The following is a 26,109-nucleotide window of genomic DNA, read 5'->3' as shown; positions in this document are numbered from 1 at the left end:
GGGGCCATTAAGTTTTTTAGCCCTAACTATGAAACTAATGGAGATGGATGCTTGATTTCAGATTCTAAGGGTAGGTTTGCAGAGTCAATAAATCATTTCAAAGTGATAGCTCAGATTCTTACCCATATGGTGGTATTTGCTGGTCCATTCAAGTGAATCACATCCAAAAACTCTGGTCCATTAACTCCTTCCCTGTTGCAAGAACAAGAGCTTCACCGGGAGTGTGCTGCTCCAAAATGAATTAAGTACAAACAGACAGAAAACAACAAAATGCAACACAATTTAGAGCTGAAAAATGTTTACAAGAGTGCACAACAAATCATAGTTCATTCACTCCTGGTGAAGCTCTCGTTCTTGTTGCACGGAAGGATTTGATGGAACAAACTTAGTGGACATATTCCACTCGCATGGATCACTTTAGCCTAAAATGTAAGTGATTGGAATGATGTCTTTGGGTGTAACAGAAAACTGGGGGATGGTTCAGCATTGACGGATTTTCATGCTCTCTGAATGCCCTCTATAAATGAACCTCAAACAAAGGCTTGCTGGCTCTTTTTTAATGACTGAACATTTTGTGTGATGGGATCTGTACCCTCTTTGGTTTCCATTTTGTAGTGTATCACAAAGCATTCACCCTTTGTGGCTCCTTGTGCCACTTTACATTTACCTCAGGACCATGGGGCTGTGTAAAGAACTGGCTGGGGTTTTTTTTTTTGTCCCACCTGTGTGAATGGGACCAGGTCAGGAGGCAGGCAGGGGGAAAACAAGAACATTTTCTCTTGACCAGTGAATTATGGGAGATAATGGAGAGTGACCTCAAGTATGAGGTGTTCAGGTCTTATAGGTACGGGTCCAGAGAAAAAGTAAAATGGCTTTGAGTAGCACCAGAGCATTGCTGTAGATCTAACCCTTGTTCATGACTCATATCCAGACCTTTTTACTCAAATTGTTTCAGTTGATGTTTTGGCTCTGTAATGGGTTACATTTACCTCTGATGAGCACAATAATTTTGTGAGCTGCTCCTAATCAACTGTTAACACATTTTACTTTGTGTGAGTATGTAGCTCCTTTCATCTGTGTTGTTCTTTATATTTGTGGGAAAAATAAGTCTTACGAACATAAGTTTGGTTGGTAATTTTATCCGTTGTCTTTACTCCAAGTGTGTGTTGTGTTCCCAGCATGCTCTACTCATTGACCTCATTGAGTACCATTATATCTTATGCCTGATGACCTCTTTCAAGCAGACCCGTCAAATGCACTTGGAATGACACCAGACATTGATGTTATTAAGACAGGCATGTGTCACAACATCATAGCCCTCCTGCCAGTGATCCTAACTGACCTTCTCCCTCCTCTTCTCTCCAATTCCCTGTTCCCTGGTCCCTCCTCTTTCTCCTCTGTCCAGATGCGAGGTGTGCTGTCCCCCCCTCCTATCATCATCACCATCATCGTTCCCACGCCCACTCCTTCCACGCTCCCTCCTATGACCGTCCCTCCCACGAACGTCCTTCCTACGATCGTCCTTCCTTCGAACGTCCTTCCTACGAACGTCCGTCCTTCGAACGTCCCTCCTACGAACGTCCTTCCTACGAACGACCTTCCTACGAGCGTCCTTCCTACGAACGCCCTTCCTACGACCGTCCTTCCTTCGACCGTCCTTCCTTCGACCGTCCTTCCTTCGACCGTCCTGCCTATGAACGTCCCTCGCATGATCATCCCATCTACGACCGTCCCACGCACGACCGCCCATCCCACGACCGTCCATCCCAAGACCGTTGGAACCCCCGTCTCCGCGTGATCTCCGGGAATCAGCTCTACATGTTGGACCAGGAGGAGGTATTGTACTCTGTAATTACCATTACCCAGGAATCCACCGAAACTGACACTTATATTGAATATATGTATGAAATATAGGGCATGTTTCAGGTGAAAGTGTGACATTAGCGTTACAAAATTAGCTCCTGAGCAAAACTCCAATCCTAAGAGACATATGGTATGAGAGAAATCAAAGCAAAAATGACCAAAATTGTGTGCTGTTTTCCCACAACTTCTCTGTAGTGTAGGATCATGAATTATATCTCACTTATTTTGACATAAAACTGATGGTCTGAGTCAAATTTCTTTTAAGTCATCTATTACATAGCATTATCAAATTTGGTATCAGTCAGTAACTGAAGTTTCGGATTTGAAAGTGAAGTTGAGTGATGGCCCCAAGGTTTCAGGTTTGAATCCCTGGACCACAACTGCTGTGAAGGTGTGAATGTAAAGCAAACAGTCAGGTTTTCTTGGGTAAATGAAGATTTAAAACAGACAGAACAAGTTAAAGTTATATCCATGGCTCTCATGATGTACATATAGATAGAAATAGCATACCTAGAGATGATACACTTAATATACTGACTAATGTCACATTGACACTCGCACATTGCCAGACAATGAAGCTGCATTTTGAAAAATGACATTGACATGACATGGTACACACATTAGGCATGCATATCCACGCCCACAATGTCAGTTAGACCTCTGCGCGCTGTTAAAAGCAATGTATTGGGCCTTCAACTGTGTAGACATATTAAGTCAGAAAGACTCTCTGTCTCCTTGAATAATATTCTGTGATGTCTCTGTGCACTGGTGTGTGAACATGACACAGATGCTGTAAAATCTCACAAATTACTTCTTCATGTCTCTAATGGGAAAATGAAGGGAGTTGATGGTGTTGTAAGCCTGACCTGTTGCAAGATAGTTTCACGCTGTCTTTGTACTACTTAAATGACCCAACTTCTCAGCTAATATCTACCAGAAACAGGTCTGAGAGAAAATGTATCCAGTTTAGTTCTGAAACTCAAACTTTCCTGGATTGCTGTTGCCTTAGGCTTGCTTTCAGAGGTTCGAGGGTTTCAAGGGCAGTTGTTAATTTTGTGGTAAGCCATGTATGGTTGGAAACTTTTGCTTATGCTCCTCACTGTGTTGAGTAGACCCTTACTCTGTGATCAGACCTTCCATCACAACTTTTTTTTAATCTTTGCTTTAAAAAAGTTGTGTTTAACCCCAGCTTGAAAGATAATGGCTTTTTTGTCGCCTGAGTCTGACTGGAGCACGAAACAGGCATTAATTACTTTGTCCACTAGATGATCGTTTCACACTTGACAATGTTTTCTCCCCTCATAATCCTATAGGCTCTGATACAGTTTGACGGATGTGTGGAAAGGTGTGTCATTCCTGCAGGGACAGGAATTATCAGGAATCAAGAGGATTCACTCTTATAAAATAGGCTACTGTCTATAACAAATAAATTTAGAGCCCCAATGGCCTAATATATCTTATCAAACGGGCCAACAGCTGCTGAGAGGCTATACAAACTGGAGCAGACAGTGATGCTATCTGGATCTGCTTGCAAATAGTAAAAATAAAAATCGAATCCTACCTGACCCGAGTGACGAAGTTCGAAATTCAGCCTGAACCAAACAAAACTCATTACGTTGAGGCATAAATGTCAAACTCTCACTCTTATACTTTTAGAGATCTGTGATGTTCAATGCCAAGTGTTGTAATTTACTTTTTTGTATACCTACTTTCCCGCAACCTCCCTCGTCTATTTCTACTTCGGTCGATTTCCTAGATTTCCCAGAATGACTTTCAGAAATCTTGAAAAAAAGGGGGCCTGAGCTTATCACATTCATTGTAGAAGCAGTTATAAAAGTAGGCAGAGAGAGCACTCAAAACAACAATAGCATAAGCAAGAGCGAGAGTTCTTTCCGTTGAGAAGTAGTCACGCCCAGCATCGAAAATGGAATGGAATGGAATGGAAGTCTTGTGGCCGTGTTGCATCATGATCTACTGAGGCTTTTTTTGGTGGAGAAATTGGCACTTCTGCCTCTCTTCTTCTGTGATGGATGTCTCCCTGTATGATTGTGTAACATCAGTGCAAAATGGTGAGTCTGAAAACAGACACTTGCTCTTTGATTCTGAGGGACTGATACCAAAACCTGGTGTTTACTGTTAGCAAATGAACCCAAAATGCTAGGTACATCGCCAAAAGCTGTTTTTTAAACCATGTTAAAGTGTTTCACAGTGGATTTTTTCTTGAACCGTTTCAGCTAAACCTAACATATTACATAGCATTATGCTAATGTTAATTTGAGCAGAACCTTTCTTCTGCCTGCACACATGCCAGTTTCAAGCTCCATATGTCTGTGGCTGGGAAAGCTTTAATAAAATATTTATTTTCAACCTCTATTTATCCAGGGAAAGCGTTGTGCAGCCGTAGTCTTTTTCTCCACTTTCAGCACATTCACACGTGGGAGCTGTTCGGCACAGCCACAGCGCTCTGCTGTTAAACCAGCTAAGAGCCTTGCACAAGAGCACTTTGACCATAGTAATTGCCGAGAGGATGAGAACATTTCCTTATTTAATTTCACCGTGTACGTTTTCCCAGCTGCTTTTTGGATTGACACTGGCGTTGCGGTTTCTCAGTGTCAGCTCAGGTTATTTTGTTCCCAGATTGTTTATTGATGTATGAACCACAGAAGTGTTAATTATTCAGGAGATACATCTCTTACCTGCAGCTGGTTTTTGAATAAAGTCCTATCTTGCTTTTCAGGCCAGGAGAGGGTACTGTTCCTCAGCTTTTCTACCTCTGCTTTGCAACTAAAAATATTTACACAGGAAGTTACACGCCTTAAGCCAGGGCTGCAGATTTATAACAGCACCATAAATGGACCTGAGCCCTGTAAAATCCAACAAGGTTACATCTCCACACTTAGAGGCTCGTTATTTCACAATATGCATGTTGATATTGCAGTGTTTAATTTGTTTTATGTGGTCAGTTAAAGTGATGTAGCATCCGGGTGGTGACTTTACCATAGTGTGAGTGCATGGCTGCCAATAGTATTTCTAATTGTCATCACTCAGAGGAATAGAGCGCACTGTGATCCTGATGAGAGCCCTGTACTGCTCTGGAGGGACTGACTGGAGAGCCCAGGTCAATTAATCAAAGGCTCGTCCCTGTCTAATTGTGCCAATAAGGCGGCAGCTGTGAACGGACTGGAGGCAGGACTGACGTGCTGGTAGCCGTCGCCGAGGTGACGGCGAGAGGCGTTAAATATTCATGCCTGTCACTCACCTCATGCAGAGCGGACGAGCCTCTGTCTCTTCCTCCATCGCTCTCTCTCTCTGTTTCTCTCTCTCTGTTACAAACACAACCACACACACACACACATGCACACCCTTCATTTTATTTGCATTTGTTTAAGATGGCTTTTAGTGACTAGGCGAAATAAATAAATAAATACAAGAGCAATCATATGTTGTCGAGGCGCAGATAAGGTGGATCAGAGGAGGACCTCTCTCGCCTCCTCACTCCTGCTGCTGTTTCCCGCGCATTTCTCTATCAGCCCATCTTAAATACACCTCCTTCACCTCTCTGATTTTCTATTTGCTTAGCGGCGAGGATTAGCATCCGCTTTCCGATCCTCTCCTCTGGCCGCTGTGCCTCCCTCTCCCGGGCTCATCCCTGTTTTAAAGCCCTCCATATCGATCAGTCACTCTCGCCTTTTCATCAGCTGTTCTCTCTCTGTTCCAATCCCATCTCTCACCTCTCTCCACCTGCTCTATATCTTCTTTCTCATCTCTTCCTCTTGCCAATCACTCCTCTCTCCCTACTTTTCCATCTCTCCCACCAGTCTGTTACTATCCTTCTCTCTCCATTTTCATCACCTATTACAATTTGTCTTTCTTGCTGTCTTCTCCTTCTTTCCGTCTCAGTTTCTCGATCCTGCATGCTCTCACCCTTTCACCTCTCTCTGTCACCCACTCTCTGCGTCTTCCTCCCTCCCTCCCACCTCATCTCTCCATCTCCACCCTCTCCTTGCAGTCTCCCAGTACATCTCCATCTCTCCCTTTTCCTCCCTCTCAATCTCCGTCTTTCTCACTCCTCTTCCTTTCTTTCTGTCCTGCCCTCCCTCCTTCTCTCTCTCCCTCTCTCTCTCTCTCTCTCTCTCGCTCTCTGGGGTGACTGGCAGGAGTGTTTGGCTCTCCCACAGGCCAGCTGTCTCTGTGCTCCTCATAGCTCCATTCAGTTGCCGTTTGCTTTTTGTTTTGTGAATGACGGTCATCAGAAAGACGCGGGAGTGACCTCCTCCTGGGGAGCCGAGGTGCCGCTTCAGGGAGCACGACTGCTCTGTTGGGTCTATTATCTGTCACTGGGGAAATTTGTGTTTTTAATCGTGAGCCCGTTTAACCCGTGAGCCCTGCTGGGTTGGACTCATTATGCCCTTTCCTAGCGGTGGAGTGGAGGCACTGCGCACAGTTAATATGGGATTACACTCCCCTCTGTCAACGCCCTCGAGCCACTTCTGTTGCCATGGACAATAGATATGCTGACAGGATATATTGTCTCGATGGCACGTCTTGACACCGTGTATCAGGGTCAGAAATTAACGGCGACTCAGGGCAAAAACAGCCTTGAGAGTTCAGAAATTGCCTGTGAAATTAAAAATGAGGGGACAAAACATGCCCGCTAATAATTAGGAGTGCACTTATTTGCAATTCATCCTGTTCTCATTTTTCCGTTGACTACACTGCAGACAATATCAGTGATTCATGAGAGCCTTTGACCGCCAGAGCCTTTCTAGTTTGTCGGGGGCAAGAAAATGGGATAGTTTTGGGGTCAGAAAGCAACCAAGAAAGCAGCCTGACACAGGAGAAAATGTCTCAGACACTCGTATGATGGTATGAGGATCTTAAAAAAGAACTAATTTTAGTGGTACAAGTAGTCTTTTTGCCAGAATGTATCGTATTATTTCATAATTCAGTAACATTGGCCTTAAATAGGACCAGAATGCACCCAAAAGTCAGGTTAAGGGGGGCAAAAAGCCCTCTGATGCAAAAATAAAATTATATGCTGCTCTATATACTGAAGGGATTTCACAATATATACTGTCACAAACAAAGGAACAGCAGAGGATATACGATGCATGTACAGACGGCTTTACAATCTGCCATGCCACTATGCATATGTGCATTTATTATTAAATATTATGTTGTTATGTGAGCATGAGTATTATGGCATACGTCATGTTTGCAGTTGGAAGAGGTAAGTGTGGATTAAAGTGTTTTGTGTGTGACCCGTAGTGCATTAATCCAATTTATGCGGAATATATTAAGATGCAGGAAATAAAGGATGAATGACGGTTCAGGATCTGCACTCCCTGCACTCCCAGTTTGCTCAGTGCTCCATCTCCCTGCAGGCTGCTCTGCCTCCTCGTGGCCTGTAGGGGGAGCGAGAGGCCCTGCAGTGATGGCTGCCTGCCACCCTCTCCTCCTCCTCTCATCTCACACTGATCTGAGGTGACAGAGATTCATATACCGCTGCCACGCACCAGTGCCCTGCCCCCCCCGAGTCATGTGTCCAGGCTGCGCTCCCCCAGTTGTGCCAGTATTACGCAAGACAACCAAAAGGGCACGAGACAATTTAGCATCCGCTGAGAGACACACTCCAAAACGAGCCACATTAGCATGCTAATTCCAAAATATACATGGGTGTTGAGTGCATCTCTCTCTCTCTCTGGTGGTGGTGGTGGTGGTGGTGCCGTCCCCGGGCCATATGCTGGTGGTGGCAGTTGCAGCATTGGTACTGAAATTGAAAGCATTAGAGTGTGAGCCGGTCAGCAAATAAGCCAAAGCACGGTGGTGCCTTCAGCCTGTAGCTGCTGTAGTCACAGTGCATGAAGAGCGGCTCTGAAGTGGATGGCATGCTCACACACACACACATATATATATATATATATATATATGACCCTGGGGAACCAGCTTAGAAAAAAGAAAGGTGTGTGTAGGAGATTAATTATGTAATGACTTTACGCGGGTGGGGACAAACTTTATGTGGGTGGGGAGAGAGGCTCGAGTTAGACGGCTAATCAAAACCCCTGAGGCCGTGTGAAAAGCACTCAGGTGCCATACATGTTGTGCCAGAGCACCTATTACATGCCATTTAACTTGAAACCCTCTCTCATTCAAAAAAAAAAATTAAACATTTTTCAAAAGGTCATCCTTTACATACAAAGGGATTAAACGGCTTTTATCTTAGCGATTTGATTAATTTGCCCATCCCTGTGGATAGTGTACAAACTTCTCTCTTGAATACCTTAGAGGCGCACAGAGAAAGGGGAAAACTGGGCCTAATTTGTCTCCTGCCAGCTTACCAGGAGCAATTGCCAGATCTAGATGACCTTAAAAGCAATCCCCTGCCATTTATCATTTTTATTAAGAGGAATTGTGGTTTGTCAAGTCTGCTCGTGTGGGACAGGGACTCTTACGGGCGGCTTGAACTTTTCCCGTGCCCCGTGTGTCGACAAACACATAGAATAAACCACCTCGGCTATACTCACGTCGTAAATGTCTGGCGCTGCAATTAGTGCGACAGTAGAATCGGCTAACCTCTGTTATTGCAGGCACCGTGCAAGGGTAATTTGTTTGTGTGTCGTCTCTCTCAGCGCTCATTATTCAACGCTCACAAGGAAATACCGACTGAATATTTGTCCCCGAACTTTAATCATGAGCATCTTTATCCTGCTTATGTTGCAGCGTCAACCACAGATAGTCAAATTTCATGACATAAACTCTTGACAATAAGAAGATTATAGGCAAATTCTTCGTGTGGCACGCTTGTTTTCAAATACCTGCGTCTGATAAATAAAGGCAGTCGTGATCGACGCGGCTGTGTGGAGATGCTCTGCGAATAGCAAAACACCATCCCCTGGTTCTGTGTCTGAAAGGCCAAAAATGGTCAAAATGTCATCCGTGTTGGTTTGTGGGCTCTGTCGTGTGTGCATGTGTGTGTGTGTGTGTGTGTGTGTATGCAGGATCATTGTGTGTCTTAATGACCGTTTACTCTGGCCAGTGCCTGAGGTCAGGTGGAGGAGGAGCATCTGTCCGTGAAAGGACGTTATTGAGGGTTTGAAGGACAATTGGTGCTTTTGGCCACCACAGCTGCCTGTCATGATGCTGGTATCTGTGTGTGTGTGTGTGTGTGTGTGTGTGTGTTTCTTTCTGTCTGTGTTGAAGTGGGAATCTATTTGTGTATTTGTGCATGAGCCTGATCAAATTTTTGTTATTGCCTGCATGTGTGCATGAGTACATTTGTGTGTGTGTGTGTGTGTGTGTTTGTGTGTGTGTGTGTGTGTGTGTGTGTGTGTGTGTGTGTGTGTTTGAGACCTAGTGAGTCCCAGCAGTGTTTGATCAGTGCCCTGTTAGGAAGTAATAGATTACGCACAAAGGATTACACACACACATGCACACACACACACACACACACACACACACACACACACACACACACACACACACACACATACACAAACAGACTCTCTCTTTCTCATTAAGAAACTCTCTGTCTCTCTCATTCTGTCATTCCCACACACTCTCTCTTTTACTGTGTTTAAGTTTCTGACACTCACACACACACACACACTCTCTCTCTCTTGCTCACACACACACACACACACACACACACACACAATGTCCCACCATATTTCCCCTCTCCTCACAGCTGGGCCTGTGGAAGCAGTACTGACATATGGTATGGGCCAGCCAGCCTGCAGCATTGCTCAACTCACCATGCCAGGCAGAGCAAGACCAGCCCCCTCCACCCTTCAGATCTATGCCCCCCTCCAAACACACACACACACACACACACACTCACTCACACCACCCCTCCCCATACCTCCGTCCCTCCCTCTATCCATCTCCTGTCCACACTAGAGTTGGCATCTGCCTTGCATCATCTGACGCAACATACTGACTGAATTTACAAAAAAAAAAAAAATCATGTCCATTTTTTAATTGCCTTATTGTTAAAATTCGAATCAAAAAACGTATTGACACAGACGTTTAAGCCCATCTGGTCATGCCATTTATAATTCTAACTGAAAGAAAGTGATTGCTCCACCAGGCAGGGTCAACAACACCCCAACGTGGCCCCGGATCTTAAATGAAACATCCGCCCTCGGACGCTTTTCACACCGTGAGACATCATCAATCCGTGATGCTTAGTTCATTCCAGCAGTCGTTTTTTTTTTTTTTTTTTTTTTGATGAAATGTTGAAGTTTTTGCTTTGGTGTACCCACTTTCCTTCAACCTGCCTCGCTTTCTTCTCCTCCAGTCGGTGATTTCCCACGTCTCCGAGCCTGACTTTCAGCTGTGTCCAGAGGAGGGGTGTGAACTTGTTGCTTTCAATCAAAGGTGGCGGGCGTCAGGGTGTAGAAATAGCTTGAAAGTGCGAGCGTTGTGCTGTGGGTTATGCGTGTAGGTGGAGGGAGCAATAGTACAGCAACAGCAAGAGAGCAAGAGATTTTCCAGTCGAGAAAAAGCGTCTGTGATCACGGCCTTGGCCCTCACACAAAACACAGCGTGCCTTGTGGCTGCATTGCATTCTGGTATATTGAGGTTCCTGTCAGCAGAGAATTTGGTATCTCAGCCTCTCCTACAATAGATTTCTCTCGGTGTGATTGCTGGACGGCGGTGCCAAATGGGTAGTCTGGAAGGAAGCGTCCTGCTCTTTTGATTCGCAGGCGCTGACACCAAAACCTGTTGTTTACCAGCGATGTTTTAGATTACTGTGATATTCTGCCGTCAAAGTCCATTGGAGCTGCTGGAAATGCTTTCACATCAAGTTGTCCACATCAGCCACTTGGCGATAGGAACAAGAAAAGTACACCGCTAATCAATAGAATTGGCCTGGAGGTGCGAGGTTCCTCACCAACAGCTGTTTTGTTAACAGCATTGAAGTGCTTTTAGGTGGATTTTTTTTTTTTCTTGTAAATGGTTTAAAGTAAGTGATTATATTTTCAGTCGCACGCCAGCTGACGCACATCAAGCTGCAGGCGTGGAGCTCCACCACAGTCTTAGACAGAGCTGAGAAAATGCTCCTGAAGCAGGCAAATCAATTAAAATAGACCAAACTCTAACTTTAACCAGAGGAATCCCATGCACGCCCAACTTAAAGGTGCACTCTGCCAAATCATAGCTTTATTAGTGAATTATGACGATGAGAACCACGTAGACTTAAGCATCAGATTACATCCTCATTCCGTGTTTTTCGTGGCTTCAGCTGCTCCTGTCTGTGGGTCTGTCATCACTATTCAGCCAAGCTTCTTTCAAACCCGCAGAAAGTTATTTTAAATTCAAGTGTATATCCCAAGGTTTCCAAAGATACCAAATATGTCCTGCTGAAATACAGAGAAATGTATATAAAATGATGCACAGGACATGTAGATATTGTATATTTGATGGGTAATGATGCAACAATGGCATCTTGGCTTTGAATATTTCCCACATTATAAGTATGATGTAATTTCAATAAGCCGTTGTATCCAGCAGATATCAAATATGAATGTGACATTGGTGCTTCATATGGGGGAAAAAATCCTATTTTTTTTAGGGGATTTGGAGTTCCAGCATTGACAGTTTTTGCATGGTGCACCTTTAACCATCTCTAACCAGTTCACAAAGTGTTTGTCCAAAACTGATGGTCTAAAACTGGATGTGGCGGTCTCCGTGCCTGCAGCTCGATGATATTGGAGCCAGCCGCTTTTATGTTTGTAACCCATATCTGAAATTAGCACATGCCCCTTGCTCTCCAAGGTTTCAGTGCTGCCCTAATGCTCCCTCTCAGTGGATGCTGAGTGCAGCCCTGCCAGCTCTCTGTGCCCACTCATGGCAGCCTCGGTGCCAGCGTTATGTCACGTCTCCAGCTGCAGTCCCTGCTGTCCTCACCGCGCCCCTCTGACCAATCAGACTCTGCCACACACAGACTAAAAATAGCTCTCCAGGTGTCCCCCCTCCTCCCACGAAGCATGGGTGGGATGCTTATTGGTGGGCTGATGTGTCAAGGTGGGGTACAAAGGTATTCTGGGTCTTTTCCATGAGTCAAGTTGTCAGTGATGAATTGCACTGGATTAGAGAGCAGTAGGGGAAGCAGTGAGTGGGCTTGTTCTTGTTTGAGTGGATGTGATTGAGGGAAATTACCATGTTTAGCTCCATGTAATTGGGTAGTATTGACAGTTGATTGCATGCCTGTAGTACTTCTTGGTTAGTCAAGAATTTAACTTGTTTGGAGCCGTGCATTTACAATAATTTAAATCATCTCTGCACATCCTGCAAAACATTTGGTCCCTCGAGCTTGGCCTCTTCAACCCGGTTCCATCGGCGGCTTTGTCATTACAAATGCATGCTGCATGGCTGAGCTTTGTTCAGCCCCTCAGACCTTTAAATTCTAGTGGAGATCCCAAGGTTTGCAAACATACCAAATATGCCCTGCTGAACTGTAAGGAAATGCGCATAAAATGATGCACAAAGAACTAGATATTTTCTATTTGAGGTAATGGTGCAGCCATAAAACAATGGCATCTTGGCTTTGAATGATTTCACTCAGCATAAGTGCGATGTAGATTCAGTGAAGCACCGTGACCAACAAATACAGAATATGGATGTAATATTGTGGTATAATAAAAATGTTTTTCAAACCTGGAGGTCAATTTTTAAGGGAAATTTAAGGGAAAATCAGAAATGAGGAGATTAAATTCTGGTCAGTAAAAAGCATCCAGTGTTGTTGATTTATTGAAAAAAAAAAAAAAAAAAAGACCCAAACCTATGCCTCTGCTCACTGCTTATTTTGGAACCTTCTCACAACTCAGATAAAAGTGAACGCAGCCCATTTGTCTCTTCTGGACTCCATGGCAACAGCTGAAGATCTGGACAGAAAGAAGCATCACTTAAACCGTGTTGAAAATCTTCACTACTTCCCCTTCAGTATCAGTGAAAAACATTCAGTGAGATTATGTGCAGTCTGAGTCTGTTACACTCCCATAGTTTTAGGCCCCTCTCCCTCGATTCCTCTGCCATGGAAATCGGAGCTGGCACGGTGCTTGAAATCCTGCATTATGCAAGCACTTCGCTAATTGCATGTATTGATAACCCTATAAAGCAACACGGTCACAATAAAGCGGCTCTACGTAAGGTTTTTACGGTCTTGATCAATGAAGAGATGGTAGAATGTGATGTTAATCCAGGTTTATTGTTACCCATTGGCAGTAAAACATATTCAATTAGCCGAACAGAGAGCCCGGCCATTCTCGAACGCCGTTCCCTGGTTTCATCTGGCAGAGACAATTGAAAGAAGTTTAGAGGAAAGCTGAGTGCACTGAGAGGAGCAGGGTTTAAAATGAAGCCTGGTCTCCTTTTTTTCTGGCTGAATACCAGTGTGTCATTCTGTTACAAGGGAGAGCGATTTTTTAACCAAATTATTGGTAGCATTTATTTATTTATTTATTTATTTTTACAAATGACAGAGGTTTTTATGGATAGTAAGTGGCTAGGGTACAGAACTTTTACATTTAGTTACATTTTCATTAAATTCAAGCGGATGCCAAACAGATCACACAATGATTAAGCCTATCATCCACCGCTAAAACTCCCTGCATTTTGCTTTATCACGGGCATCGCAAAGCCGGGGTCCATGCAGATGTGCCGACAGTCCCACGCTGGTGCACACTTGACCTTTATCGGGACGTGTTTTACATAAAGCACACTTATTTCCCACCGGAATCATATAACAGAAATTATAGCATGACTAATTGCCTCATTGCCTGATTTTCCTTTCACACCAAGATTAAGAGGAAATCATTTGAGCACCCTGAAAGTGTTTCTCAAGCAGCATTTAATATAAGGCCACAAGAAGAAGAACATGCATTATATAGAACTACTGCGGCATTGGATGGCCAAATAACACTTTTACACGATGGATTTTATATAATTTATGAAGATAGTGAATGATATGTTGTCACACAAAGCATGACATTGTGGAGAGGGAGCAGCGTAGTAACGTCTCTGCCGTTTCAGGGGGCAGCATGGAAATGTCATGAAAACCAAAAACAAATTGAAATCTGTTGAGATACATATTTATTTATTTGTAATTGTTAGGTAGCTGTTTTCCAAATTTGAAGTTGAAAAATACACCTACACATAGGTCCCATGGTGCTGTTGTAACTGTTCCTTTACTTCTGGTTAGTAAAAAACACAGTGAATTTAATGTATACTATGAAACATATTATACTAAAAGTAGCTTGCATAACTAGCAGTACCACATCGAAGTCATAATCACGAGAGGGAAATTCGTAATTCTTGGTGAAACCAGAGTTTCTGCATTGTGATGTTTCAAGATGACAAAAATGTTGGAGGAAACCCAAATGATGTTGCTTGTTGACAGGAAAAAGCAGAACGATATGTAGTTTGGGTGAATGAAAAATGTTTGAAAATAGATTGATCGATTCTGATTCCCTGCATATCATTCTGCCGCTGGGGTAGAAAGCAACTTTTTGATATTTGCTCCTTGCAGTTGTTTAAAACCCACTGAAAATGCATGCAGTCATGGATGCTCGGTTGCTATGGTTACCTGATATTTCCAAACAGCTTTCTTTAATGCTAATCACCTGGGACGCTCACACTGTCCATATCAGATGTACAAGCTCTCACCTCGCACATGAAGGCGCCCATAAATCCCATTAATTGTCTAATAGCCGCCCATGATGGCACCAGATGTGTTTGCTCGGCAATTTTTATGACAACAACAACAATAACAACAAAGCTTCTGGCATCCAGGCTGTTAATCCAGTTCTTGTTGTTGTAAAATTGCAAACAAGCAAAGAGACTGAAGGGTACAGCGTAGTTCACTGCAGATAAAGCGATCGGGATCTGTGATAGCGCCTGTGCGAATCAGGAGCCCGTCGACAGCTGCGGCAGCTGGAAGGAGCGTAACACCGGTGTCAAGCCTGTAGCTGTCTCTGCCAATCAGGAGTGATGCATTAAACCGGGAGTCGGCCCTGACAAGGCAATGCAAAAATGTCTACTCTCACATTATTTAACTGAACAATGAAAATCAAGTCCCAAATAGAAGCAAATACACATATTACGGCGAATTCATGAAATTGCAGCTGACATCAGGAACTCACCACTTTGTTCTCGCGGAGGATCTGCGTTCGTGTGTGTGGCTACAGCTTTAATATTCCCCCTGCTCCGTCGAGACTTCGCTTCAAAGACCAGCCCCCTCACTCACCCCCTAGTTAGGGATATGCCACACTCACATCATCAGATTTGACTAAAATTACAATCTGCCAACTGGGAGAAACCATTCACGTTATACCTCCTAGCCGTAATTACAAGCAGCACAACTGGGATTTTTTTTTTTTTTTTTTTTTTTTTGTGGACTGATATCTCCTACCTTCCGTCACAAATTGCCTCTGAAAGTTTTAGCAACAAGATGTCATCCCATTCTTTTGCTTCCTCATTATAGCGTGAACACATCATTAGGAAAATACTTAATATTATTTTACTTGTAGCCAACGGGCGCAGAATATGGTGCATTTGCTCAGGAAAAACACAGTTTAATATTCGACTGGTGAAAAAAAAAAAAAGTCTCCACAAGCATTCAAGAGAGATTTTACAGCCAGGGTGTGAAGCCGTCTTTGGTTTAGTGGGGTAGAAACATGCGTCTTCTTTCACGGAATAAAACCTCAACATATTTTGCTCCTCAAGATAGTTGTTAGATCGCTGTTATGCGCCTGTCGTCGAGCTGAATCGCATGAAACGAAAAGGCTAAAGAATTCCTACAAGCACATGTTGAAAATGTGCCCTGACATTGCGCGCGTCATGCTCATAGCATTTCGTTAAAAATAGATAAACCGCAAAATGGAATCTCTCAGTGCATAATTGCTCAAACAAAGGGATAAGACAACTCAGTAAAACACTCATGCTCTTTGCATGCTCGAGCAGGACTCATAAAGAATGGATGCTGCGAGATACATTTTTCATCAGCGCGGTTGTACTGTAATTTCGTCGCAACAAGCAATATGCTGGTCCCGGGCAAGCAAATGCATTACAGCGTGTTGTATTGTGCGGTTTGGATGCACCAAGTGGAAAAGCAAAGTGGAGTAATCAGATAGGAGGTTGATTCATGATGCTTGTCTGAGATTAAGCGGGATAAAGAGATGTTCATGTAAACACAATCCTGGCACTGTAACGGGAAGCATCTTCTGGTTGGCTGGACCGACTGGAGATTATTCAAGGAAAGAGGTGCATTTATCTGTGTGTCTCTATGTGTGTGTGTGTGTGTGTGTCTACATTTGTCCACTGTGGTACAGATGTAGCGTGGGAGCAGGAGATAGCAGTGGCTTGAAGTGCACCGGTGTACGGATGAAATTTTTATGTGCCCTCTCTCTCAGATGCGCAAACGTGTGTGTGCACATACCACGCAGGCCTCACAGATGCAGACGTGCAAAAACCACGCACACACCGCCATTCAGCTCGTCTTAGCAGGGTTCCTCCCGAGTGAATGGCACTCGGCTGTCTTGTGGGACATATGGCTCAGAGTGACCTGCCGGTGTCCTTCTCGGTTATTGGCCTGGCCCCAAAGTCCCCCAGGCTGCACTATCCTGCGCTGCACTCTGCAGTCAGTACCACCCTCTGACTTTGGCTCTCTGTGTTCACACCAGCTCTTTTATGCTCCAATGTTGCATTTCTGTAAGAAGCTCGTCTCAATAGGACACACTGGAAGGCGCAGCAGCGTCGTGCCAGAACACAAACAAGGCTGGAATCGTTTTCACCAACTCCTCGAGTTCGCCCTTTGTATGTTGGCAAGGACACAGAGGAGACAGAGACATGAATTCATCTGCAAAAAAAGACTGTATATCCATGTTGGACAAGCAAAATCAATCACTCAGTCTTTCTCGTTTGTTTTAATTTTGAGCTATCTGCTATTTTCTTAGAAGATGTGTGACTTTATTCAAATGGTTGATATCTTCTTTTGGACCCAATATTTCTGCCGTGGCCTTTTATTTCTTTCTGAACTGGGGTTTAGTGCTGAAAATACTAAGATTTATCGGTTTGTATGCACCATATTTTCTGTGAATGTAACATAAACCTCTGTGATGTTTTAAAAGGACTAGTGCTCCTGATTAGTGTGGCACATTCTCCTATTTATTTTCCCTCAAGGCTCACTTTTATGAATTCAGGGATTGTGGGGCCAAATGTGTCTGTGCTGTGAAGTGTGTGTGTGTGTGTGTGTTTTAATTATATATTTCTCTTGCCTGCAGATGTGATGTATCATACTACGAGCTGCTGCAGCGGATGAGATCTTGGAAAAATGGCATCTTGAATCCCATGTTGTTTTGAGTACTAGCTTTGTCTCTTCCCGGCAAAGCAAAGTCAGAATGGCTCTTATGTATCGTGAATGCTAAAAGTGTGCCAGCAGATTTTAAGAATGGCGGCCTGCTGTGCTGCGTCAGACCTCATATAAACCCCAAACACGCTGTCAAGATAAACTGATTAGTGTCTTTGTCTCAGCACTTCATCAGTTCATCCACAATTTTGGGAGTCTTACAAGTTTTTCCAGTAATATAAATCTATTTGGCATAATGAAAATGATAAACATCTAATCTGAGCCAAGTTAAATCTCTCTTAGTTGAATGCTGAGATTAGTGGAGCTCTTGGAATCTGTCCTATATACTTATCTGGCTAATTCAGTCATTCCTCTCATGAACTGTTTTTCTGAGCTTAAACGTTCTCAAAGAACACTAAAAGAAAATTGAGAAGTAAGATAAATGCAGCCTCAGTTGTCTTCCTCTGCAGCTAAATGTATTGGCTATTCCTTGTGTGTGCAGTAAATAGACGGAAAGAGAGAGTGGGCAGAGAATATAAGTGTCTGTGCGCGTTTGTGTCTGTGTGCGCGTGCACGTGTGCGGCATTACAGAGTGTGTAAAGTGCTCTTTACAGTGCTTCAGGGTGTGTGGTGTGTGTGTGTGAGTGTATTGACCTTGTGCTCTCTGTGTGCAGGTACATCCTTTGCTGATGCGCGAGAGGCGCTCAGAGTCTCACAGGAACAAGCTACTGCGGCGGACAGTCAGCGTTCCTGTTGAGGGAAGGCACCATCCCGAGATGGGTGAGCAGAGCAGCCTTTAACTTCAGGAGTTTCATTCCAAAATGTTACATCCAAGCTCTTAATGTAGTTGATAGCTTTGATATTAAAACATAGCGGGCTTCACTTCCCTGCCAGCGGTCGTCATGCATCAGCGTCACATCCAGTCCAGCTTGGTAACGCTGTGATCACGTTACACCTCTGAACATGCAAACAGCTTTTTTTCAGTTGTTTCCAGTGATCATGACTGAGAAATATGGACAATGGTGAGTTTTTTGAATGCCTCACGACTCCATCTCAACTTTAACCGTGCCACCTGTTACGTAAAATCAGACAGAAAAAATTATCTGGAGGAAAGTGCTGTACTGAATTGCACTCTTCATCCTCTTCTTCAAGTGCAAATTTATGTTTTCCATTTTTATTTTCAGTAATATTGTCCCCTTTATTCGTTCAGGTTAGCTAGCTATAAAGGTAATTAGATCGTTGCCTAGCAACGTGAATGATGTAACGCTCCTTGCACTCTTTGAGTTCTTGCTCTCACTGTCACTCGTGACGCTCACAGCTGAGCTCTGTATTTGAGCAGGAGATAAAGGCGTCCTATCTGATCATAGCCTGAGGCAGCTGTTTTCTTTCCACCAGTATTCTATCAGGGATCCTTTTGTTAGGTTAGATGATTCATCAGCTATCTTGTTTTGGAATGAAACTCATATTTGATATCTCAGTAAATGTACATATCTTGTGCGTTTTCTGTCTCTTTCAGTCTTTGCCTATGTCTGATAACTGTTTACTCCTGCCTCCGCTCTGTCTACAGCTCTTATTTTTTCTCAGACATCTCCACCTTCTGCCACTTTAGCTCCTCTCTTCCCCATTTCCTCTTAAGCTTTTAAACTTTCCCGCTCTTCATCTGCATTGTCCTCTCCAACTCTCTTCGGACTCTGTGATTTTGACCCCCTGAGTGCTGCTTCCTCTGTTTGTTTGCCTGACTCAGTCTCTCTGGGCCCTCTACAAATGTCCTGCTCAGTTTCTCCTTCTACTTTCGCCTCCACCTCTCCGTCTCACTCAGCTATTTTAAGGGCCTCCCTTGTGGCATCCTCCGTCTATGATTCTGCCGTTGCTGATGCCTCTCTGCTCCGGAACAGTTATGCTGATTCAACAAAATAAATATTTCCCTCAATTTTCACTTGCACATGGGCAGCGGCCCGATCTCAAAGCGGTCAAGAACTGACACATCGATTGACATGGTCCCGCTGCATTTTGACATATGCTGATACAGCAATGCCAGTTCATATTGCGTGCATGTAAGTGCATTGTAAACCTGCTCACATATGCTAGCACGCTATGCTGCAGGCCATAGTGTACTGACACTATTATGGACCATCTGTGGTGCCGTGCATATCGTGACCCCCCAAGGGATTGACTAAGCCAAAAAAGACTGATCGGCCCCAGGCGGTCGGTAATTAGCAGATCGGCAAAAAAGCAAATGGGAGCCATCATAGGGACACAGATATGGATTGAGTCTCAGGGGAGCTGCCTCTGACATGATGACCCATTTTGTCAAATCTCTGACCTCTGACGTTGAACTGAGACATAGATAGACGTGGTGATAATGCTAATTCTGTCTAAGATTTGATGGTGCTGAGAAAGACTTTGAGGAGCCAGTGTGCGTAGATATGATGCTGCATAATCTGGAAATGTTCCTTTTTGAGCCAGACGGGTGTAAAAAGCATCGGATGCATGGGAGCGTTACACAAATGAGATAAGCTATTTTAATATCACGGTGTTGCCTCGGACTTTGACATTGGCAATGACATTTTAAGCCCTGCTAGCAATAGCATGAAACTGTATAGATGGCAGGTTGGTTTGTTTACTATTTTGGTGGTCAGAGTTTCACTTTTTAGTCAGGAGGCTGGTAGGTTTCAGTTTTAGCAGGCAGAAGTGGCAGTTTAGTGTCGCCCTGCTGTGGAAGCCAATCAAGGTTAGATCAATTTTTCAATTTCAGCAAATTAAACACACCCTGTCTCTGCTGAGACGCACCTGCATGATCGAGGTGTCAAGTAGCCCCATTCGTGACGAGCATGTGCAGCTGGTCACAAGGTTTGACACTGAGAAGCTCTTGGACTAACTACCCAGGGACCACTGTGGCACGATGACTGCACAAGGTTTCTGGGGTGAAGTTTGCCAAAGAGAAAACATTTCTTTCATCTTTGATAGCGTGTTCGGTCCTGCCCTCTCAGGCCGCCAGTGAACAGATCCAGTTTCCAGTGCAGTCACTGGAGGAACAAGGGGGGCAGCAACAGGCTCCCAACAGCCCCAAGAGCAGAGATTTTCAACATAAAGACTTGTGATTAGCACCAACTTGTGACTGGCACCAACCCCTGCATGTGTGCTAGTCACACCACATGCAGTCACACCTCGCATTTCACACTGCTACAAACTTAGCCTTTAGTCTCCAACAAAAGTCTCCAAACATGTTTCAGCCTATAAAACCACTCTGCCGTGCATAGATGGGGAATAACAGAATCCATGTAACAGTGTTACATATTTAAAATACAAAATATGAGTAACTATAATGCATTAAAATTTAAAATGAGTGTAATCAGATTATAGTTATGTGTTGTTACTTTTAAAAAAAATCTGATCACTGTGGTTATTTTAAATTTTAATGTGTATTTTAGATTTTCATCAGTGTTAAATCGGTCAGAACAGTCTCAGCTGGAATCGTCCCATCACATCTGCATTCATGGTCGCTCGCAGCGCTGTAGTTCACAGACACACATGGAGCTGCATGTGTTTACAGCCCGGAAAGACTTTGAACAATTCATTTCCAAGCAAGAAAATGTTCAAAACATAACAACGCAGTGCCAGAAATGAAACTTTTTCAGCGTCAAAGACTCCACCTCCAAAAACACGTGGAAGAGACTCGTCTTTTTATCGGGATAGTACTCACCCTCCTCGGATTGATTAAAGAACTAGCTGAATTACAGTCACAGTGTGGCACATTTGAGTTAAGGTCTTATTTGATGTCATGAAGTTTTATTGACAGTAAATAACAATTGCAGCTCATTTGGAAATAAATTCAAGAACCATCACATTTTGGGGCATGTATTTAGTCATCTCTAATTGTATGTACCCTGCTGGTCTTTTCTACACACCTCTAGCGGGACTGGTTTGTTTGTTTAACATACTAACAGTAGAGTCTATACATTTTCATCATGGGTGGCCCCCAGTGAGAAACAACCCCCTACTCATGTCGGCATCCGCTGAGCAACACAGGACCGAAAAAGCAATTCAGCCTCATTTGGCTCATTCGAGAGAGTCTCAAACCAAATATAAGGTCGATTACTTCCATGTTGTGAGATGATGAGGTCAAACTCCAGGCACTGCAGCTGCCAAAGACCCTGATACACCAGCCTTGACTCGTTATTAATAAAAAAAAAAAAAAAATGGCTTCGACGCACGGGGACATTTGACAACAGTCTCAGCTGGACGTCTGATGTAACGACACTCACATGGACGACATTTGGCCGTAGATCTGCGCTCGGCCAAACACACAATGTCTCTGCAGGTTTCCTGGCTCCACTTCAGTGTCACAACAGAGCAAGCTGTGCAGATGCAGTCGTTTATTTCCTTTTCTTTCCACTTCCTTGTACCTTAAACGTAATTATATAATTATCATATGATGAAGACATTAACTTTTTGTGGATAATTACAGTGCGGCGTAAGCATTTTATGCAAATACGTGGCTTAATTAGCGCTTCATGATTGTGACAGGGGAAAATGATATTTCCTAACTAAACAAAAAAAAAAAAGTTAACCGGTTGCTCCCTCCTACGTGTTTCATGTTTTGTTACCACCATTAATAATATCCAGGTTCTACTTGAAGAGGCTGAATTAGTCCTTATTAATTTGTTATGATGGATCTGCATTCTGCATAAAACGTTATTTGTGAATGAAACTCTTTAGTTAATAATTACAATTAGAGCAAGGCGTAAACATTTTTAAGTGTGTTAACCGTTGAACAATCATTCCAGAAACATGCTTTTTGTCAGTGATGCAGCGCAGTGGTAAAAAAAAAAAAAAAGTGGGGCTGAGTTATGAACCCCAGTCAGCCACAATCATAAACAAAGTCAGTTATTTCTGTAATGCATAATTTATTTCCCCCCACTTTAGAGATCCAATCCTCATCTCTGACATCAGGTTGATACTATTCCTGTATGATGTATATTCTGGATTTCATCTCATGAAGATTTATTTCAGGGTAAAAAAAAAAAAAAAAAAAAAAAAAAAAAAGTGATGAGGCTGTATTCTGCAAATAGACAGATGAGTAAATTGAGTTTAGGTGTGTTTACCCACCACTATATCCCTGCCTGTCATCCACTTCACTCTTTATTACAGTGAAATGGTGATACAGATACATTCGGTGCACTTTAAAGTACTCTCTGTATTGATTTAAGCAAAGATTCGCAACTTTTGCTGGTAGAAGCACAATTCAAATCCAGAGGTAAAGGTGCTGAGAGTTAGGGATTGTCAGAGAAAAGGTGGTGTTATTGTCCTGCATGGATTTATGCATCTTGCTCTTACCATATTTTCACCGCTGAACAGCTAAATTGACTGACGAGCCTCCCAGTACCTCGGTGGGTTGCTTTAAGGAGCAGGGCATGGGAATGTAAGCACTGGTTCGGTCTAATTTGCAGTCCAATCACACAACAAAATCTCCCCTCTCCACCCAATCAGATGTTTATAAACTCAAGAAATTGGAGTGCCAGGTCAGTCAGTGGGCAGAGTTATATAACACAATGAGATGAACAATCCTCTTTACTTCATTTTTTTTTTGTTATTTTTAAGTAATGTTGCTGTAGATAGATGCATTGTTGGCAAACAAAAAGCAAACTTTAATTTTCTTCCCCTCTCTCCCTCATTAGCCTCTCCAAGATGGGATGTGATAATCCACATTAATGAATTTGGCCTTTAATGTTTAGTGTTCAGATTGGAAATTGACTTCATCTAATGCTGCTCTGTTATTGAAAGAAACCTTATTATCTGAATGACTTAGCCGCAGGGAAAATTTTCCGGCACTACAAAGCTGATTGGCATTATAACTTTGGCTGAAAAGTTTTTCAGCAACAGTAGTTCAAACATACCATGATTTTTTTCCCCCCAATTTGTCCTTGTAGATCCCAGGCATTTCTTTAGTTATCTCAAATTAACAGACACATGTGACACGCTGGGCCCAGTTTGAATGCATATTACAACGTGTGAACTTCACATAATATTATGACACAATGTAAATTAGCCCTGATGCTGTATAATAGCTGTACAGTTTGCCCTTTATCTTTATAGGTGCCGCTGCAGGCTGATGGCTCGATAAGGTAACACACAAGGCTAAAACGCACTGGAGTGTGGAGTGTTTTGTAATCACACTTTAATACTCTGTAAGTGTTTCACAAAAATGTCTTTAACAAACAATAAAGCTGCAAGGCTATAACAACACAATACCAGTGCAAAGTGTACTAATATAATGAAAATACACTCATTAATACACTTGAATATCACCCTTGTAAAGTCAAGGGCAAACTGCCTGTGTGTTTCTTATGCAGGACAGGAAATTACTGCATTGAGGACACTGATGTTTTCTAATCTAACTTAACCTTAACTAATGTAATGTAACCTAACCCAATCTATTCTAACCTAACTTTACCTAACATAACCTAATCTAATTTAATTTAACCTTAACTAATCTAACCCAGCCTAACCCAATCTAATATAACCCAACCTTACTTAACATAACCTAATCTAATCTAATTTAATCTTAACTAATCTAATCTAACCTTACCTAACATAACCTAATCTAATCTAATCTAATTGAACCTTAACTAATCTAACCTAACCTAACCTTAACTAATCTCACCTAACCTAACCTAACCCAATCTAATCTAATCTAACCTAACCTAACCTAATCTAACTTAACTTTAACTAATCTAACCTAACCCAATCTAATCTAACCTAACCTAACCTAAACAAATCTAGTCTAACCCAATGTAACCTAACCTAATCTAACATAATCTAACCCATTCTAATTTAACCTAACCTAAACAACCTCCAATCTAACCCAATTTAAACTACTACCAATCTAACCTAACCTAATCTAACCCAACCTAACCTAATATAACTGAATTTAACCCAACCTAACCTAATTTAACCCAACCCAACCTAATCTAATCTAATCTAACCCAACCTAACCTAACCTAATTTATCCCAGCCCAACCTAATTTAACCTAATCTAAATTAATGCAATATAATCTAGTGTGCTCTGTGACAAACTTTCCCTCTGCCAGATGGGATAATCTCAACATTAGTGCATCAGCATAGACATGTTTGTCAAAGGTTCATGATAAGAAAGTTTCCACATTCCCTCTTGCAGCTTTAAGCCTGAAATCAGTGTCCTCACTAGTTTCTGCCTCCAAAAGGTGGAGTGCATTAGCATCAAACAGCTGTGTGAACTGTGGTTGGACCGGTTCCCCATTTATTTTTAGGGTTATTTAATCAAGGTTCAGTTCTGCCAACAGAGATCAATGAAAACTTAGTCCAGGCATGAAACTGGAAATGCTGTATTCTCGCTCCACATTTGCAGTTATATAATATTACTGCTGCTATATGATTATATCAGTGAGGTACAGTAGACTCATCTTTGATTTAGGCCACTTTCCTACATTTGACCTCTAATTCTGCTGCAACAATGTGCAGCAAAATTGCTCCAGCCTCCACTATTCATATCTTATTCCTTTAACACTTGAATAGCCACTGGATTTGCGGGTTAAAGCAAAGGCCAACAAGCTTTCAATTGAAGTGGCAATTATAATTATGACTGTTATTTTCTTGCCGCGATTTTAAAAATCTAAAAGCCGCTTTGTTCAGAAAGCCGTGGATGGACATTTTCGAAAGCGGAGATATTTCACAGTTAAAGTGCACAATAAAACCTATTGCAGTGTGATCCAGGCCCGTGTAACATCAGTCTGAGCTTACAGACTCGGATTCAGTTTTGAATGGTATGACAATAAAAGAGCTTTGCGTCATTACAGTGTATTCAAGGTTACAGGACCGGAGGATGACAGTTCATAAAGCTTATGATACTGTCACAGGGAAAAGTGAAAATCCCTCCCAAGAAGCCAGGGCTTGTGTTTGGGGAGATTTGCTGAGTCATCTGGCTGTCTTGCCGTTGGAGCTGGGAATGAATACAAATGGTTTGCCACGCTGCTGTGTTCGGCGTTTGATGGACATGGAGACAGAGATCTCCCGAAAAAAAAAAACAAAAAAAAAACAAAGACTGCAGCTGCGTGTCGGCTGGCTCAGATCAATAGATGCTCTGAGTGATGCTGCACTCTCCTGAGCTGTCTTACAACAGAGATGTGTTGCATTTTATTTTAGCTCATGCAAATGATGACCACACTTAGAAATCGCAGCAAGGCGGTGCTTAAATTGTGGCTAAAGCTGGACTTGGGTGGAAGAGGCAATGGCCATGGTTTGAAATTATCATCCAGCAAGCGCCGAAGTCAGCTGTAATTTGTCTTCGGCAGATAAACCAAAAAAGGGTCACCTGCCACACTGTAATTCTGTAATTCTCTAAAGCCTGTAATTCTTAAAGATGATAACATTTGGATGGCTTTCAAGCTTCGTCCCCCCTCGGTCACCGTACACTCTCTGTGACGATAAACCGATCAGCGCAAATAAAAAAAAAACGCCACGTTGCAAGACAGGCCATTCACTGGCTGCCTGTTACACCTGCTAAACAAGTGTACATTAATTTAAAGGGATACTTCACCCATAATGCACAATGTTTGTATCAAGTACTCACCATGTGCTGTAAAAAAGTTTTATTTGCAAGCCTTCATGGTAAAGTCAAGTTAACCATGAAGACGTGAGTGTAAAATGTTCCTCTTCAGGGATTGAAGGCAGCACATGATGAGCACTTGATACAGAAATTATACATTATGGGTGAAATCGATTAAATCATTTACCATCAAATTAAAATCAATTTAATAAATTAGAATTGACTTAATTAAAACAATTACAACTTGATTCATTACGCCTTATAGCTGTTTTAAAATCAGTTTTAAATCAGCATGCATTGTCTTTTTTTACACACA

The 26,109-nt window shown here is 42.7% G+C and overlaps 1 protein-coding gene across 1 annotated transcript in view; it reads left to right on the top strand.

Annotated features, from left to right (window-relative positions):
• Positions 1-1,791: 1,791 nt before the first annotated feature.
• The window catches only part of syngap1b (synaptic Ras GTPase activating protein 1b), a 102,298-nt gene continuing 77,980 nt past the window's right edge, over positions 1,792-26,109 (top strand). The window contains exons 1-2 of the mRNA XM_030073456.1: positions 1,792-1,836; positions 17,884-17,989. Coding sequence (XP_029929316.1) covers positions 1,819-1,836; positions 17,884-17,989 — 124 coding nt within the window. The 5' untranslated portion in view covers positions 1,792-1,818. The remainder of the gene's footprint in view (positions 1,837-17,883; positions 17,990-26,109) is intronic.

The sequence above is a fragment of the Myripristis murdjan genome, chromosome 16 (genome assembly GCF_902150065.1).
Source record: "Myripristis murdjan chromosome 16, fMyrMur1.1, whole genome shotgun sequence".
NCBI lineage: Eukaryota > Metazoa > Chordata > Actinopteri > Holocentriformes > Holocentridae > Myripristis > Myripristis murdjan.
This window is presented reverse-complemented; position numbering and strand designations above follow the sequence as displayed.